Source organism: Muntiacus reevesi, chromosome 18 (genome assembly GCF_963930625.1).
Source record: "Muntiacus reevesi chromosome 18, mMunRee1.1, whole genome shotgun sequence".
NCBI classification, from domain to species: domain Eukaryota; kingdom Metazoa; phylum Chordata; class Mammalia; order Artiodactyla; family Cervidae; genus Muntiacus; species Muntiacus reevesi.
In genome coordinates this window covers 15804892-15823380 of record NC_089266.1, presented here as the reverse complement: position 1 = coordinate 15823380, position 18489 = coordinate 15804892, and the positions used below count along the sequence as shown (strand labels likewise).

At 36.5% G+C, this 18489-nt stretch overlaps 1 protein-coding gene across 1 annotated transcript in view; it reads left to right on the top strand.

Annotated features, from left to right (window-relative positions):
* Nucleotides 1-18489, top strand: part of LOC136150107 (nuclease SbcCD subunit C-like) — a 140989-nt gene that overhangs the window by 107067 nt on the left and 15433 nt on the right. The window contains exons 39-46 of the mRNA XM_065910879.1: nucleotides 5030-5131; nucleotides 6765-6818; nucleotides 9584-9637; nucleotides 10109-10213; nucleotides 11707-11760; nucleotides 12823-12927; nucleotides 14224-14277; nucleotides 15474-15578. Coding sequence (XP_065766951.1) covers nucleotides 5030-5131; nucleotides 6765-6818; nucleotides 9584-9637; nucleotides 10109-10213; nucleotides 11707-11760; nucleotides 12823-12927; nucleotides 14224-14277; nucleotides 15474-15578 — 633 coding nt within the window. The remainder of the gene's footprint in view (nucleotides 1-5029; nucleotides 5132-6764; nucleotides 6819-9583; nucleotides 9638-10108; nucleotides 10214-11706; nucleotides 11761-12822; nucleotides 12928-14223; nucleotides 14278-15473; nucleotides 15579-18489) is intronic.

The following is an 18489-nucleotide window of genomic DNA, read 5'->3' as shown; positions in this document are numbered from 1 at the left end:
AGTACCATTTTTCTAGATTCCATATATATGCATTAGAATATGATATTTATCTTCCTTTTTCTGACTTACTTCACTCTGTATGATAGGTTCTAGGTTCATCCACCTCATCAGAACTGACTCAAAAGTGTTCCTTTTTATGGCTGAGTAATATTCCATTGTGTATATGTACCACAACTTCTTTATCCATTCATCTGTCCATGGACATCTAGGTTGCTTCCATTAGGGTGCAGCTATTGTAATTAATGCTGCAATGAACAATGGGATGTGTCTTTTTCCATTTTGGTTTCCTCAGGGTATATGCCTAGGAGTGGGATTACCAGGTTATATGGTGGTTTTATTCCTAGTTCTTTAAGGAATCTCCATACCATCTACCATAGTGGCTGAATCAATTTACATTCCCATCAACAGTGCAAGAGCATTCCCTTTTCTCCATACCCTTTCCAGCATTTATTGTTTGCAGACTTTTTAATGATAGCCATTCTGACCAGTGTAAGGTGATATCTCATTGTAGTTTTAGTTTGCATTTCTCTAATAATGAGTGATGTTGAGCATCTTTTCATGTGTTTGTTAGCCATCTGTATGTCTTCCTTGGAGAAATGTCTATTTAAGTCTTTTCCCCACTTCTTGACTGGGTTGTTTGTTTTTCTGGTATTGAGTTGTATGAGCTGCTTGTATATTTTGGAAATTAATCCTTTGTCATTTGTTTCATTTGCTATTATTTTCTCCCATTCTGAGGGTTGTCTTTTCACCTTGCTTATAGTTTCCTTTACTGTGCAAAATCTTTTAAGTTTAATCGGGCCCCACTTGTTTACTTTTGTTTTTATTTCCATTAATCTAGTAGGTAGGTCATAGAGTATCTTGCTTTGATTTATGTCATTGAGTGTTCTGCCTATGTTTTCCTCTAAGAGTTTTATAGTTTCTTGTCTCACATTTAGGTCTTTAATCCATTTTGATTCTATCTTTGTGTGTAATGTTAGAAAGTGCTCTAATTTCATTCTTTTACGTGTAGCTGTTCAGATTTCCCAGCACCATTTATTGAAGATGCTGTCTTTGCCTCATTGCATATTCTTGCCTCTTTTGTCAAAAATAAGGTACCCATAGGTGCATGGGTTTATTTCTGGGCTTTCTATCTTGCTCCATTAGTCTATATTTCTGTTCTTGTGCCAGTGCCATACTGTCTTGATAACTGTAGCCTTGTAGTATACTCTGAAGTCAGGAAGTTTGATTCCTCCAGCTCCCTTCTTCTTTCTCAAGACTGCTTTGGCTATTCAGGGTCTTTTGTGTTTCCATATGAATTGTGAAATTTTTTGTTCTAGTTCTGTGAAAAATGTCATTGGTAATTTGATAGGGATCACATTGAATCTGTAGATTGCGTTTGGTCATATAGTCATTTTTACAATATTGACTCTTCCTACCCAGGAACATGGAATATCTCTCCATCTGTTTATGTTCTCTTTGATTTCTTTCATTAGTGTCTCATAATTTTCTGTGTACAGTTCTTTTGTCTCCTTAGGTAAGTTTATTCCTAGATATTTAATTCTTTTTGTTGCAATGGTGAATGGGATTGATTACTTAATTTCTCTTTATGATTTTTCATTGTTAGTATATAGAAAGGCAAGTGATTTCTGTGTATTGATTTTGTATCCTGCAATTTTGCTAAATTCACTGATTAGCTCTGGTAGTTTTCTGATACTGTCTTTAGGTTTTTCTACATACAGTATCATGTCATCTATAAATGATGAGAGCTTTACTTCTTTTCTGATCTGGATTCCTTTTATTTCTTTTTCTTCTCTGATTGCTGTATCTAGGACTTCCAGAACTATGTTGAATAACAGTGGTGAAAGTGGGCACCTCTGTCTTGTTCCTGATCTTAGGGGGAATTCTTTCAGTTTTTAACCATTGCGAATAATGTTTGCTCTAGGTTTATCAATATGGCCTTAACTATGCTGAGGTAGGTTCCTTCTATGCCCATTCTTTGAAGAGCTTTGATCATTAATGGATGCGGAATTTTGACAAAGGCTTTTTCTGCATCTATTGAGATGATCATATGGTTTTTACCTTTCAATTTGTTAATATGGTGTATCACATTGATTGATTTGCATATATTAAAGAATCCTTGCATCCCTGGAATAAATCCAACTTGATCATGGTGTGTGAGCTTTTTGATGTATTGCTGAATTCTGTTTGTTAAATTTTGTTGAGGATTTTTGCATCTATGTTCATCAATGATAGAGGCCTATAGTTTTCTTTTTTTGTGTTGTCCTTGTCTGACTTTGGTATCAGGGTGATGGTGGTTGCATAGAATGACTTTGGAAGTGTTCCTTCCTCTGCAATTTTTTGAAAGAGTTTTAGAAGGATAGGCATTAGCTCTTCTCTAATGTTTGATAGAGTTCTCCTGTGGAGCCATCTGGTCTTGGGCTTTTGTTTTGGGGGAGATTTTTTGATCCCAGCTTCAATTTCAGTGCTTGTAATTGGGTTGCTCATAATTTCTATTTCTTCCTGGTTCAATCTTGGAAGATTGAACTTTTCTAAGAATCTGTCCATTTCTTCCAGGTTATCCATTTTTTTGCCATATAGTTGTTCAAAATAGTCTCTTATAATCCTTTGTATTTCTGCATTGTCTGTTGTAACCTCTCCTTTTTCAGGTCTAATTTTGTTGATTTGATTTTTCTCTCTTTTTTTCTTAATGAGCATAAAGGCTTGTCAATTTTGTTTATATTCTCAAAGAACCAGCTTTTAGTTTTATTAATCTTTGCTATTGTTTCTTTCATTTCTTTTTCATTTATTTCTGCTTGGATCTTTATGATTTCTTTCCTTCTACTAATTTTAGAGGTTTTTTGTTCTTTTTCCAGTTGTTTTAGGTGTGAAGTTAGGTTGTCTATTCAATGTTTTTCTTGTCTCTTGAGGTAGGACTGTATTGCTATAAACTTCCCTCTTAGAACTGCTTTTGCTGCATCCTGTAGGTTTTGAGTTGTCGTGTTTTCATTGTCATTTGTTTCTAGAAATTCTTTTTTTCCTTTTGATTTCTTTAGTAACCTGTTGGCTATTTAGAAATGTGTTGTTTAATCTCCATGTATTTCTGTTTCTTATAGTTTTTTTCTGGTAATTGATATCTAGTCTCATAGCGCTGTGGTCAGAGAAGATGCTTGATATGATTTCAGTTTTCTTAAATTTACTGAGGTTTGATTTGTGACCCAGGATGTGATCTATCCTGGAGAATGTTTCATGTGGACTTGAGAAGAACGTGTATTCTTCTGCATTTAGATGGAATCTCCTGAAGCTAAAAATGAGATCCATCTCATCTAATGGATCATTTAAGACTTGTGTTTCCTTATTAATTTTCTGTTTTGATGATGTCCATTGGTGTGAGTGGGGTGTTTAAGTCTCCTACTATTATTGTGTTACTGTCAATTTCTCCTTTTATGTCTGTTAGTGTTTGTTTTATGTATTGAGGTGCTCCTATGTTGGGTGCATAGATATTTACAGTTGTTATGTTTTCCTCCTGGATTGATCCCTTGATCATTATGTAGTGTCCTTCCTTATCTCTTGTAATGTTCTTTACTTTAAGGTCTATTTTTTCTGATATGAAGATTCTTACTCCAGCTTTCTTTTGCTTCCAATTTGCATGGAATATATTTTTCCATCCTCTCATATTCAGTCTATATGTGTCTTTAGGTCTGAAGTGAGTTTTCTGTAGACAGCATAGATATGGTCTTGTTTTTGTATCCATTCATCCAGCCTGTGTCTTTTGGTTGGAACATTTAATCCATTTACATTTAAAGTAATTATTGATATGTATGTTCCTATTGCCATTTTAATTGTTTGGGGTTGATTTTGTAGATCTTTTTTCTTCTCTTGTATTTCTTGACTATGTAAGTCTCTTTAACATTTGTTGTAAAGCTGGTTTGATTTTTCTTTTCTTATTGAACATTTAGGTAGTCTGTAATGTTTTGCTATTATACATCTGTGGTCTTTATACATAAATATTTATTCAACTTTTAAAATCATTTTTAGGTAGAGTTTTCCAACTAGAATTACGAGGTCAAAGGATCTTAACTCTTTGATTTATATAAATGAATAAGAGTACCCATTACTGTTATGTGTTGGCCACTATATATTGTTTCACATTTTGGGGGCCTTGTTAATTTGACAGATAAGAAATGGAGTCTGTATTTTTTTAATTGGTGAAGTTGAAAATGGTTTATATCATTATATCTTTCAGTCTTTTAATTTTTTGTCTGGCATCTTGTCCATTATCCTATGGCATCTTTGCATTTTTCCTATTAATTTCAATGACTTCTTTATAAGGATATTAGCACATTGTCATGTCTATAGAAAATATTTTTCCATTTGGTTGTTTGCATTTTTATTTTATTATGTTGTATTTTTTAACAACAGTTTTATTAAAATATAATTTATACACCTTGTAATTCAGCCATTTAAAATGTACAATTCAATGCTTTTTAGTATAGTAATAGAGTTGTGCAACCATCACTACAATCAATTTAGAACATTTTCATCACCAAAAAGAAACTGCACTAATTAGCAGTCACTCCCCATTCCCTATAACTCTCACAGACCTAAGCAGCCACCAACTTACTTTCTGTCCACTATGTTGTACTTCAGTATACAGACATTTTTCATTTTTATGTGTTTATATCAGTCATTCTTTCTGTGATTTTTTCTTGTCATTTTGTATTTAGAAAATCTACCTCATTAACTAGTTTTTCTGTAGTATAAATTACATTAAGAAGCTAATTTATTGTTACTGTAGGAAGTTTCAGATCTTACTTTTTGACAAGAATGACATGATTTGGTTGTTGTCTAATTTACCAGAGTTGCCAAACTCTTTCTTTACTTTTTTCTCCCCAATATAAACTTCTCCCAATTAGTTTTGGGATCATATTTTGTTTCTGATTCCACACAACTTGCTGTAAAGCTCTTTTGTGCTTTTATTTCTAGGTAAGTGTTGATAGTCTGAATTTTTCATTCCGTGACATTTTTTCTATTTTCTCTTATTTTTATTAAGGAGGCAAGGTTAATGTCAGTGACCTGAGTAATGTTCTACAAAACACTGGATTCAACCTTGAAGCAAAGGAAATCCAGGACTTGCAAACCCACCTACCTACTGGTGAGCCTTTAGGATGCCTTTATCTTGTAGACGATAACTCAGCTCATTCTGAAAGTTGTGACATGTTCGGAAGAGAAAACTGAAAGCAGAGATACAATGTAGAGGCTGTTGCTGAAATCCAGATGATACAGCCTTATAAAAATCCAGATAATAAGGGTCTTATTTAGGGAGTCACATTGGTAATATATTGGAAAGACTGATCTGATGTGGTAGGTGAAAGCGAGATAGAGAATAAAAGTGTGAATCAGAAGACTGTGGATCATGGGATTGCCTCAGAACAAAAAATGGGGTGGGGGAAAACAGAACAGAGAGAAAAATCCTTTTTAAGACATAATTGAAGTAATTACATGAAATTTAGATACAAGGTATCAGCCAATTGAGTAAGATAAGGAAGAAAGATAAAGGAAAGGTAAGAAGAAAGAATTAGGAAAAGATAATATAAAGATACATACATAAGAATATAGACTGACCTTTTTTTGTTAAATAGCATAACTGGGATGGAATCAGGGCTAAGATAAAAGGACTCAGACTGAAGAAAAGGAGGGGAGTAGTCTCTTCTTTCTTCATCGGAGAATCTTGTCTGGCATGAGGGCTGGTTTCAAGTTTCCTTTATAATAGCATGGAACCCCAAGGATTAGAAAGATCTTTTACTAGAGTGAGACTTCATTGTTCAAGGATGAAAGTCATGAGTTTTAAATACATTTCTTTCTTTAATTAATTCATTCAGCAAGCATTTATTGAGTGCCAACAATATGCCAGCATTGTGTTGTATTGCTTTATTTACTTGGCAACTGTTTATACTATTTCTGTGCAATGTATTTATTTTTAATAGATACATTAACCCCTTACTAGATATATATTTGCAGATATCTTCTCCCATTCACTAGGTTGCCTTCTCATTTTGTTGATGGTTTCTTTTTATGTACAAAAGCATTTTAGTTTAACGTAATTCCATTTGAATATTTTTGCTTTTGTTTCCCTTGCCTAGGAGACACATCCAAAAAATATATATATTTCTAAGTCCAGTGTTGAAGAGCTTACTGCCTATGTTTTTTTCTAGGAGTTTTATGGTTTCAGGTCTGACATTTAAGTCTTTAATCCATTTTGAGTTTATCTTGGTATGTGGTTTAAGAAAATGTTTCAGGGGACTTCCTTGGTGGTCCAGTGGCTAAAATTCTGTGCTCCCAGTGCAGGGGGCCACGGTTCAATCCCTGGTCAGGGAAGTAGGTCCCACATACCACAGCTAAGACTCGAGGCAGTCAAATGAATAAACAAATAAATAAATATTAAAAAAAAAAAAAGGTTTCAGATTTCCCAAACTACTTATTGAAGAGACTTGTGTATTTAATTTTTCAATTATCTTTGTTAAATATACCTTATTATCTTTGTTATTGTTGTTGTTTAGTCTCTAAGTCCTGTCCAACTCTTTTGTGACCCCATGGACTATAGCCCACCAGGCTCCTCTGTCCATGGGATTTCCCAGGCAAGAATACTGGAGTGGGTTGCCATTGCCTTCTTCAGGGGATCTTCCAACCCAGGGATCAAACCTGTGTCTCCTGAATTGGCAGGTGGATTCTTTACCACTGAGCCACTTAGCACACATACCTGAATCTAAATTCTGAATTTCTTACAGAAGATGAAAAGGTTGGCTTGGATGTGTTGATGGATGCAGCAAACACTTTTACAGGTGAGTAAGAATTGGTATCAGATGTTATAAAATTGAGATCTTGATGTTTTATGGAGAATTACTTACTTAACAGCAGTAGTTTACTCTGTCCAGTCATGAGTAAGTTCACTCTGCTCTTTTATCTATTTATTGATAATTTTGACTTATTGACACTAGTTTAGATTATTAGAGATTTAGAGAAAGTGTGGGCACTCTCCATAAGGAACATTAACTTGTCCAGTGTTTTGGCCAGTAATGTGCTCTCATTTCCCTAGTGTTTAAAAAAATCAAAATATATGTGAACACAATGAATCTTAATGTGAAGTTTTTGCATCAGGAAACAGTCAGTTCCATAATTCAGGTTAAGAAGCAGTAACAGAGATTACTTACCTGTAGACTCTACTTACCATCACAAGTCATTGTGCCTCCGTGTTACTCTGTGCCAGATTGACCCATGCACAAGATAGAAATGTTATCTATCTTCTCATTTGAATTTAAAAAGCCTTTTCAAGTAATGGATTTCACAATAACTCTGTGTAAGTGAAGTCAGCTCATGTATTTAAACTTCATCCTGCAGTTAAAAGTAAGGTTGTACTGGATTATTTTTTTATAATTTAGAATAATTAGACCTCTTAATATTATCACCTGAAACAATTCCCATCTATTCAAAGGAGACAAGGTAGAAGCCAGTGACTTTAAAACTGTGCTGGGAAACATGGGACTCGAGCTCACTGAAAAAGAACAGTTTCTGCTGTCAAAAACTCTGCCAATCTCTAGTGAGTAGTTAACATCCCATCATGGTACTCAGGGAAATGTGATATTGTGGGCTTTGGGGTGAGAATTGTCCAGTGCCCTGAGAAACCCCCTAAGAAAAATGCAGATCAGACATAAGAAACTTTGTTACTGTCACTTGTGTTTTCATTTGGAAGTGAGAGACTTCTCTCTTTTCTATTCAGCCAGTGGTTAAATATTTTTTTATTTTAATAGCTACACAGCTAAATTGTTAGTCCTCTGAAAATGCACCCTACATCCTCAGTTCCTCCCCCAGTAGCTCTCCCACAGTCCAGCAGCTAAACTATAAACATGTAAGAGCCAGGGAACCTTTTGGACCGTGTGCTTATATTGTCAGCACCCATTCTGATTGGTCAGTATCCCAGTGACTTAGTTCCTCAAAAGTTTCACCTCCTGTGCACCTGTGTAGACTCACCCACAGAGACCCTAGAGGCCAGCCTGTGCTTCAACTATACCTCCTGCCTATTTCCAGAGACCTCAACATTCTTCCCCTGCCCCATAGTTCCCATCCCCCACTGTTCCCCAGGCAAGAGAGAGCCTCAGTTCAGTTCAGTCACTCAGTCATGTCTGACTCTTTGTGACCCCATGGACTGCAGCACACCAGGCTTCCCTGACCTTCACCAACTCCCAGAGCTTACTCAAACTTATGTCCATCGAGTTGGTGATGCCATCCAACCATCATCCTCTGTCGTCCCCTTCTCCTCCTGCCTTCAATCTTTCCCAGCTTCAGGGTCTCTTCTAATGAGTCAGTTCTTTACATCAGGTGGTCAAAGTATTGGATCTTCAGCTTCAGCATCAGTCCTTCCAATGAATATTCAGGACTGATTTCCTTTAGGATGGACTGGTTGGATCTTCTTGCCGTCCAAGGGACTCTCAAGAGTCTTCTCCAACACCACAGTTCAAAAGCATCAATTCTTAGGCCCTCAGCTTTCTTTATGTTCCAATGCTCACATCCATACATGACTACTGGAAAAAAACATACCTTTGACTAGACAGACCTTTATTGGCAAAGTAATGTCTCTGCTTTTTAATATGCTGTCTAGGTTTGTCATAGCTTTTCTTACAAGAAGCAAGCGTCTTTTAGTTTCATGGCTGCAATCACCATCTGCAGTGATTTTGGAGCCCAAGGAAATAAAGTCTGTCCCTGTAAGAGAGCCTACACATCACTAAGGAAGTTAGTGACCTTACCGGCAGAATTGGCACCCTGGACAGCAAATGCTCAATGCCTCCTGTGAATCCTCCCCACATACACCTGAGGCTATGACTAGTCACTGTGTCTAGCATCCCCCCGCCCAACTGCTCTCACGGGGCCAGTTGTGAGAAATGCAACATTCTTAGGATATTGGCTCCAAGAAAGCAGGATAGAGATGCAGAAAGAAGTAGATGGACTGTAATGGAGATGACTGCCTGCATATGCCAGGTGCTGAGGGTTCTGTCCACTCTGCAGACACTCCTGCCACAGAATGGAGGCCTCTCCCTAGAGGCAGATGACACCTGTGGGGATGAGTTAGGCTGGCAGCTGTCCCTTGTTCTCTGCCTCTGTTGAATTTCACCTCCATTTGTGAAAAGATTTTGTTTAGAGAACAATTTTTTTTCATTTCAGTATTGTTTTATGTTACTGCTTGGATTGCTACCTGTCTTTAATGTCATCCCTTTTTAGGATCTGTCATTAGATCTAAACATATACTTAAAGGAATATGTCCTGGGCCTAGAGCATAGCCAAGGAAAAAAGAAAAAGGCAGAGGAGTCAAAGAGCCATTAAAGAAGAGAAGAATGAGAAGAAAGAATCTTGTGTGTTTGTGTCTGTGTGTGTGTAGCCTGCATCAACTACTGCTGTGCTTTCCACATAAAGAATAGATTGAGAACAGTCCTTACCTTTTGTTATAATTTGAAAGTGAAATAGAATAATTTTCTAGGTGAATTGTATAAAATTCTTATAAAATGACAAGAGCTTGTTCTTTTTCTTTTGACTTGAGTTTTACCATATCTTTCAGGAGATGGAAAGGTATATAAGAAAAGATTACTGAATAGTGTGAGACCTCTCAAAGGTAAGAATCATGAGAATAGCATCTAAAATTTATTGTGTTTTGCATCTGCTTTTTAAAATGTCTGATTAGAATTTTGCTCTTTCAATGTTCCACTAATGTACTGATACTGAATTTAGGCCTAGTAACCTACTATTCTTCTTTGAGTATAAGTACATTTGAAGAACTCATTGTTAGTAACATGTAGCAAGTTTGAAATTTTTATTTCATTAGGTTGGTTGTCTTTATCACAGTTCATGTGTTTATCTAATTCTTCTTTTTCACCCATGATTACTTCAATTAAAAGCTACAGCACAGTGTTAAGAGAGCATTTTCTCTTCTTGACTCCAATACTAACTCTCTGGGTTCACTTAAATGACCAGTGTTTCACCCTTCACTTAGGGTGAAACTCAAAGATAGAATCCACTTAAAGACATAATCTTCCACTTCTTGGACTTGTTTGTATTTCTTATGTACATCCTCTTCTTTCCTAAGGGAAAAAAATCAGTGTCAATAAACTGGACATTCTAATGAAGAACATGGGAATTCAGCCTGAGAAAGAGGACTATGAAGATTTTCTGACCCATCTGCCAGTTGATGGTAAGTGTTTCAGATACCACTGTACCTAGGGGGAACCCTAGGGTTCCTACATAAAAGCTTCTGAAAGTAAACCTCTTTTTTAATCTCTTTTGAAAACTTATGAAATATTTCAAACATATATAAAAATAGAGACTAATATAACAAATACAGGCTAAAGTTAACAGATGTTATCATTTTGCACGCACCTTCCTTCCCTCATTCTCTCCCTCCCACGTATACCTTTTCTTAAGTAAGATAAAGTTTCATTAATGACCCAATAAGACCAATTAACCTTGATAAAAGTGTCAAAAAGGCAAAGTTAGGGTAATTCATTAGGAAGAAATTGCTGAGGGATGAACCCCAGTCAAACATTCCCTTATTAGAGTCTAACAAAGTCAGTGGCTTTGAATTTAAAAAAAAAAAAAAAAAAAAAAAAAACTAATAAAAAGCAAGTTTCTGTAAGAAAGCTAGATAGCACATCTTTCAGCAGAGCCAGTACATGCCATTCAAAGTGAATAAATTGCTCTTCTTCCTTCAGTGTTATGTTCTCAGCTAGGGTTTGGCAGGCATAGCTAAGTTGGGCTGCTGCTACCAGTAAACATCTTCTATGTTACCCTTACCTATATCTGGCCTTAACATAGGAAACAGTTTTAGCCTAGCTTCTGACCTCAACAGAGGAAACAGTTTTAGCCTAGTTTGTAGTTTAAAACTTCACTCTCCCTGGGTTTAATAATGCTGGTAGTCATGGCCCCTACATATTAGCTAGGAGTCCTCAAGATGATTCCTACCAGAAAAGATATTATTACCAATAAACTATTTTTAGGATCCTTGATTCAATAACACAGACAAAATTTTTTTCTAATCCAAAAGTGTGACTATTTCTGCACCATTGAAATTCTTTGTCTAGCTAGCACAAACTATATACAAAACCCTGGATGATAGACAAATTATACCTCATAGTATAAAGGAAATTAAGGCATGGTTCCTGCTCTCATATAGTTTACAGTCCTGAAGGTTGGTGGTGGGGAACATAAGCAAAATTTAGAGAGTGGGAAGATAGCATACTGTTAAGCTTTAAGAGTCAGATGCTTATGTAAATAAATGACTTCAAGTTTCCAGATTCTATCTTGACCACTGAAATATGTTCCAGTTATTGAGTTGGAAAAAAGGGAGAGGCCTCTTTTAATAGTATAGATTTAGATTTGTACTATTTATATAAATAGATTTAATAGTAACCCCTCTATTAGAAGGGATTGCTATTAAACTTGCTTCTTTACTTTAAGGATTATTTGATACTATACAGAAAGTAATATTAATTAAATGAATGCTCATGGTCACATTTTGATCTTTCCTGTTTCTTGTATTTTTTAAGTTAAAAGAGTTACTAAAGAAAATCATGAAAATTAGATAAGTTCCAATACTTTACAACTTAATTGTTTACAACTTACAACTTAAATGTTTTATAAAATTTTTCTCTAAGTTTTTTTCTGTGCCTGAATTGTCTTTTCTTACAGAGAATCAAATGGTTGATTTGGCTGTGGCAATGGATGATGCAAATAATTTCACTGGTGAGTAACCAGTTAGGCGGAAGGGGAAAGACCTTAATGCTTTATTTTTTCAAAAAAGATGTTTTTAAACAGCCATTTTTTTCTTTGAGCTATTATTGACATGCTAAATTGGCAAAAGACCCTGATGCTGGGAAAGATTGAAGGCAGGAGGAGAACAGGACAATAGAGGACGAGATGGTTGGATGGCATCACCAACTAGATGGACATGAGTTTGAGAAGGCTCCAGGAGTTGGTGATGGACAGGGAATCCTGGCGTGCTGAGTCCATGGGGTCACAAAAAGTTGGACATGACTGAGCAACTGAGCTGAAATCGACTCTCTACAAATTTAATGTTAAATGTTTCTTTTGTAATCTGATGTGGGATTTTCCCTGAATATAGCTATATTATGTGATGTTTTTATCAATAATGTTTTCCACTTCACCATTGTTTAAACAACCAAAAACCCAGGTCTCCTGCATTGCAGGCAGATTCTTTACCAGCTGAGCCACCCAGGAAGCCCAAAACATAGGTCAACACTGTCCAATCTCAAGGTAAATTTTTGTAGGGTAGCCAGGAAATTCAGTTACTGTGTCTGAAGACCCAATAGTTCAGAAAACTTAATGGCTTTTGACTTATATCTGGAATTATAAAAATTTTTCTTTTGCTTGATTTAAAAGTATGAATTATATTTCTGACTCAATCCACCCACCCACATGTCCTTTGAATCTACATAGTTTAACAAATTTCAGTCAATTTTCTCGTCTAATTAAAGATGATGCCACACAGGTAATCTTTTTCATAGTTTCAAATCTTTAGTCCATTCCTAAAATTGCTGCTGTTGTTCTTGTTCAGTCTATATGTTGTGTCTGACTCTTTACAACCCCATAGACTGCAGCATGCCAGGCTCCTCTGTCCTCCACTATCTCTCACAGTTTGCTCAAATTCATGCTGGTAATGCTATCTAACCATCTCATTCTCTGCCACCCCCTCTCCTTTTGTTTTCAATCTTTCCCAGCATCAGAGTCTTTCCCTAAAATGAGTCCTAAAATTGTTACATGTTAACAATTCCCATCTTTCCAAAGGAGAGAAGGTTAATGTCAGCGATCTGGACAATGTGATGCGGAGAATGGGGCTAGCACTCACTACTGAGGAGCAGAAGGAGCTGCTGAAAACTCTGCCAGTTCATGGTGAGGATTTAGCTCAGCCTGGGAAACTTAGAATCATGGGCTTGTGTATGAAAACTGGTGAAATTATATATGTGTATTGTCCAATAAAACCTAAATTGTAAAACACAGTCCTCACACGAGAAGAAATCTTGTTCCTTACATTTTAACACAGAAAATTGACAACATCTTTTGTTGTTCAGTTGCTAAGTCGTGTCTGACTGTGTGACTCCATGGGCTGCAACTCACCAGGCTTCCCTGTCCTTCACTGTCTCCCAGAGTTTGCTCAGAGTCAAGTCCGTTGAGTCAATGATGCTATCTTTCACTTGTCTCCCACCATAAGGGCTAAATTATCCTGTCTCTCTGGGAGCACTGTCTAATCTAAATCATGACCAAGTCAAAAAGGAAAGTTGAAGGAGAAACAGAAGGAAGGGAAAAGGAAGAAACAAAGAAGCAAGACTATTTTTAATTGAACAGATCAGTTCAGTTCAGTCACTCTGTCGTGTCTGACTCTTTGCGACCCCATGAACCGCAGAATGCCAGACCTCCCTGTCCGTCACCAACTCCCGGAGTCCACCCAAACCCATGTCCATTGAGTCGGTGATGCCACCCAACCATCTCATCCTCTGTCGTCCCCTTTTCCTCCTGCCCTCAATCTTTCCCAGAATCAGGGTCTTTTCAAGTAAGTCAGCTCTTTGCATCAGGTGGCCAAAGCATTAGAGTTTCAGCTTCAACATCAGTCCTTCCAATGAACATCCAGGACTGATCTCCTTTAGGATGGACTGGTTGGATCTCCTTGCAGTCCAAGGGACTCTCAAGAGTCTTCTCCAACACCACAGTTCAAAAGCATCAATTCTTCAGCACTCAGCTTTCTTTATGGTCCAACGCTCATATCCATACATGACTACAGGCAAAACCGTAGCTCTGACTAGACAGAAACTTTGTTGACAAAGTAATGTCTCTGCTTTTTTGATATGCTGTCTAGGTTGGTCATAACTTTCCTTCCAAGGAGTAAGCATCTTTTAATTTCATGGCTGCAATCACCATCTGCAGTGATTTTGGAGCCCAAAAAATAAAGTCAGCCACTGTTTCCACTGTTTCCCCATCTATTTCCCATGAATAGGTAGATTTATATCAGTGAAAGCTTCCTTCAGCTTCGGTTTCATTTTTACTTGAGGATAAAACAGAATAACTTCTAAACAAATCAGAAAGGAGTGTTTTTTTTTCTCCTGAAATTATGGATGTTATGTTGTCTCTATGCTGTCTTTGTTAATCTTTCCATCATTTAACCTATATTCTTAACTGTGTTTTATATTACAGCTGATGGAAAAGTATTTAAGAATAGATTGCTAAAAAGTGTGAAGGCCCTGAAAGGTGAGTGAAAAGTATGATGAAAGAACAAGTAAAAATAAAATCCTTAGCATTTTCTTTTAAATATTCCAAATTTGCTTCCTGCCAATTTATTGATCCATTGTTATGACTCATAACCTATCATTCTTCTTTGGGTGCACTGCCCTTTAAGATACAAGTTAAAGTATATTACTGTAGGAAGTTTCTAACACTGTTTTCTGGATAGAACCATATAAGTTGGTGGTTATTTCAATCACAAATCATTAGACTTACCCTAAAATAAAAGTATAAGTCACTCAGTCACGTCTGACTCTTTTGACCCCCTGAACTGTAGCCCACCAGGCTTCTCCAGATTTTCCAGTCAAGAATACTGGAGTGCATAGCCATTCCCTTCTCCATGGGATCTTCCCAACCCAGGGATTGAACACAGGTCTCCTGCATAGCAGGCAGATTCTTTACCATCTGAGTTACCAGGGAAGCCCCAGACTTACCTATTCCTCTCTAAATGACCTCTCATGGAAAACAAAACAGAGTCCCCTGGATAGACATAAAGGAAGATATCCTATTTCCACTTTCTATACTAATTCACTGTAAACAATTATATTTTTAATTAGAAAAAATATTAAACACAAAATTACAAGAAAATTATTTCTACCACTTATAAAAATTGATATAAAGAAGTAAAAGTCAAGTCCCAAGGATGTAATGTACAACATGGTGACTGTGGTGAAGAATACCTTATTTTATATTTAAAAGTTGCTAAGAAAGTAGATCTTAAAAGTTCTTACCACAAGGGGGAAAAGTATGTAACTATGTGTGGTGATGGAGGTGAACTAGATTTATTGTGGTGATCATTTTGCAATATATCCAAATATTGAATAATTACATTGTATACCTGAAATTAATATGTTATATGCCAATTATATCTCATTTTTAAAGTGAAAGTCTCCCACTTCCCACTGATCTAATCCCTCTCCATAAAGAATAAACACTGTTTACTGTTTAGCTTTGTCTCAATGGTTACCTTTCTGAATTTTTTCTTACTTTCAAATCTAAATCTTACAGACAAATCTAAATCTTGGGAGAGATATATGTTAATAGTTTCTTTGTGCCCTTGTGCTTTATTGTCCAATGAGGTTTCTGATGCATGATCATGACTGGCATTTTTCACTCTTAAGTGTCAATACTCTTGTTTTTATTCCATGCCCTTCTTTCCAAAGCACCAAGGGTCAAAATAAAAAAACTGGAATCTTTTGTGGAAAACATGGGAATTAGACTCAAAGATGAGGAACTTGAGGAAGTAATGACCCAACTGTCAGCTGATGGTGAGTGTCAGACATCTTTATGTTCTTCAGAGAAGCATTGAGCCCTTGTATTAGAACTGCTGTAAGTAGCCTTTTTAGTACCATAATGAAGTAAGTGTAAAAACAAAGACTTAATCTTGACTCATGAAGAAATATCATCTCCAAAAACACTTTTGAAAAAATACGTTGGGAATGTTGCTTGCAGGACTCAGCCATCCCTGGGAATACCACACACTTAACGAGTTAAAGAAAAATGAATTTTTAAATTTCACTCATAAGGGAACATGGTAATAAGGGAACATTTAAGAAAGTCAAAAGTCAGATGATGAACTAGGAGAAAATGATAAGGTCCCTAAGGCAGAAAAAGCCCTCATAAATTGATTAAAACATACTGACAGTAGAAAAATAGGCAAATATTCATAAAAGAGGAAATCTAAAAGTCTAATAACATATGAAAAGATATTTAACCTCACAAGTAATCATGAAAATACAAAATAAAGCAAGGCATGGAAATATTTTCAGTTCTCAGGCAAAAATTAATAAGACTGAGAACATTTAGTTCTGGTGAGAGTGAAGGAAAAAGGACTTACTGATACATTTGGGTGAAAGTTGCCATTGCTCTTGGAAGAATCATTTGGCAGTACTTTGGGGGAAAAAAAACCATCCCTTTTCCCTGGTGAATCTAGCCTACATGCTTCTTCTGTAATATATGGTATTTCTTTTTGCTGAGGTCTGGTCCCTATTCCATCACTAACTTGCTGACAGTTTAACCCTACTGAATCTAAATTTCTTCACATGTAAAACAAGGGGTTGAATTAAATTATTTTCTATGGTAATTTCTTGCCCTGAAATAATTTAGATAATGCATATAAAGGTCTTACTTTGGTGTCTAGAATACTCAGTAAATGTTGATCATGATGACAGTGGTAGTGGTGAAGATGAAAGGGAAGATGGAGAAAATGTTGAAGAAGAAAAGGAAATTTTATGATCTATGAATCAATATTGCCTGTTATATAAATATAAGACCTAAAAGAATAAATATTTGTTACAAATTATAACCTTCATATAGAGACATAAGGTAAAAATACAACTTAGAACATTTTACATGAAATAGCACTGAGCTCACTGGCTTCCTTCTCCACTACTCCTGTTCTTATTCCTGGCAACTTTTAATATCCTCTGTATAGATCAGAGGCCATGGACCTCTTCCACAGTCTGATGAATTGGACCCCTTCTGAAAAATAATATTTTTAAATGCATAAAATGAAATACATAAAATTACCAAGAAACTAATTATATTAAAATACAATTTATCAAAACATTAGTGAAATAAAGTATTAGTATTTATTAACACATTTAACAATTTCTGGTGTGATCACTCACCTAGAGCCAGACATCCTAGAATGTGAAGTCAAGTGGGCTTTAGGAAGCATCACTATGAACAAAGCTAGTAGAGGTGATAGAATTCCGGTTGAGCTATTTCAAATCCTGAAAGATTGTGCTGTGATAGTGCTACACTCAATATGCCAGCAAATTTGGAAAATTCAGCAGTAGCCACAGGACTGGAAAAGGTCAGTTTTCATTCCAATCCCAAAGAAAGGCAATGCCAAAGAACGCTCAAACTACTGCACAATTGTACTCATCTCACACACTACAAAGTAATGCTCAAAATTCTCCAAGCCAGGCTTTAACAGTACGTGAACTGTGAACTTCCAGATGTTTAAGCTGGTTTTAGAAAAGGCAAAGGAACCAGAGATCAAATTGCCAACATCTGCTGGATCATCAAAAAAGCAAGAGAGTTCCAGAAAAACATCTATTTCTGCTTTATTGACTATGCCAAAGCCTTTGGCTGTGTTTTCCACAACAAACTGTGGAAAATTCTTCAAGAGATAGGAATACCAGACCACCTGACCTGCCTCCTGAGAAATCTGTATGCAGGTCAAGAAGCAACAGTTAGAACTGGACATGGAACAAAAGACTAATTCCAAATCGGGAAAGTAGTATGTCAAGGCTGTATATTGTCACCCTGCTTATTTAATTTATATGCAGAGTACCTCATGAGAAACACTGGGCTGGAGGAAGCACAAGCTGAAATCAAGATTGCTGGGAGAAATATCAATAACCTCAGATATGCAGATGACTCCACCCTTATGGCAGAAAGTGAAGAAGAACTAAAGAGCCTCTTGATGAAAGTGAAAGAGGAGAGTGAAAAAGTTGACTTAAAACTCAACATTCAGAAAACTAAGATCATGACATCTGATCCCATCACTTCATGGCAAATAGATGGGGAAACAGTGGAAATAGTGACAGACTTTATTTGGGGGGCTCCAAAATCACTGCAGATGGTAACTGCAGCCATGAAATTAAAAGACACTTGCTCCTGGGTAGAAAAGCTATGACCAACCTAGACAGCATATTAAAAAGCAGAGACATTACTTTGCCTGCAAAGGTTTGTCTAGTTAAAGCTATGGTTTTTCTAGTAGTCATGTATGGATGTGAGAGTGCGACTATAAAGAAAGCTGAGTGCCAAAGAATTGATGCTTTTGAACTGTGATGTTGGAGAAGACTCTTGAGAGTCCCATGGACAGCAAGGAGATCCAACCAGTCCATCCCAAAGGAAATCAGTCCTGGATATTCATTGGAAGGACTGAGGCTGAAGCTGAAAATACAGTACTTTGGCCCCCTGATGCGAAGAACTGACTCATTGGAAAAGACCCTGATGTTGGGAAAGATTGAAGGTGGGAGAAGGGGATGACAGAGGATGAGATGGTTGGATGGCATGACCGACTCAATGGACATGAGTTTGAGTAAACTCCAGAGATGGTGAAGGACGGGGAGGCCTGGCATGCTGCAGTCCATGAGGTCACAAAGGGTTGGACACAACTAAGCAACTGAACTGAACTGAACTGAACAAGTTCTAGTACCAGGTCTA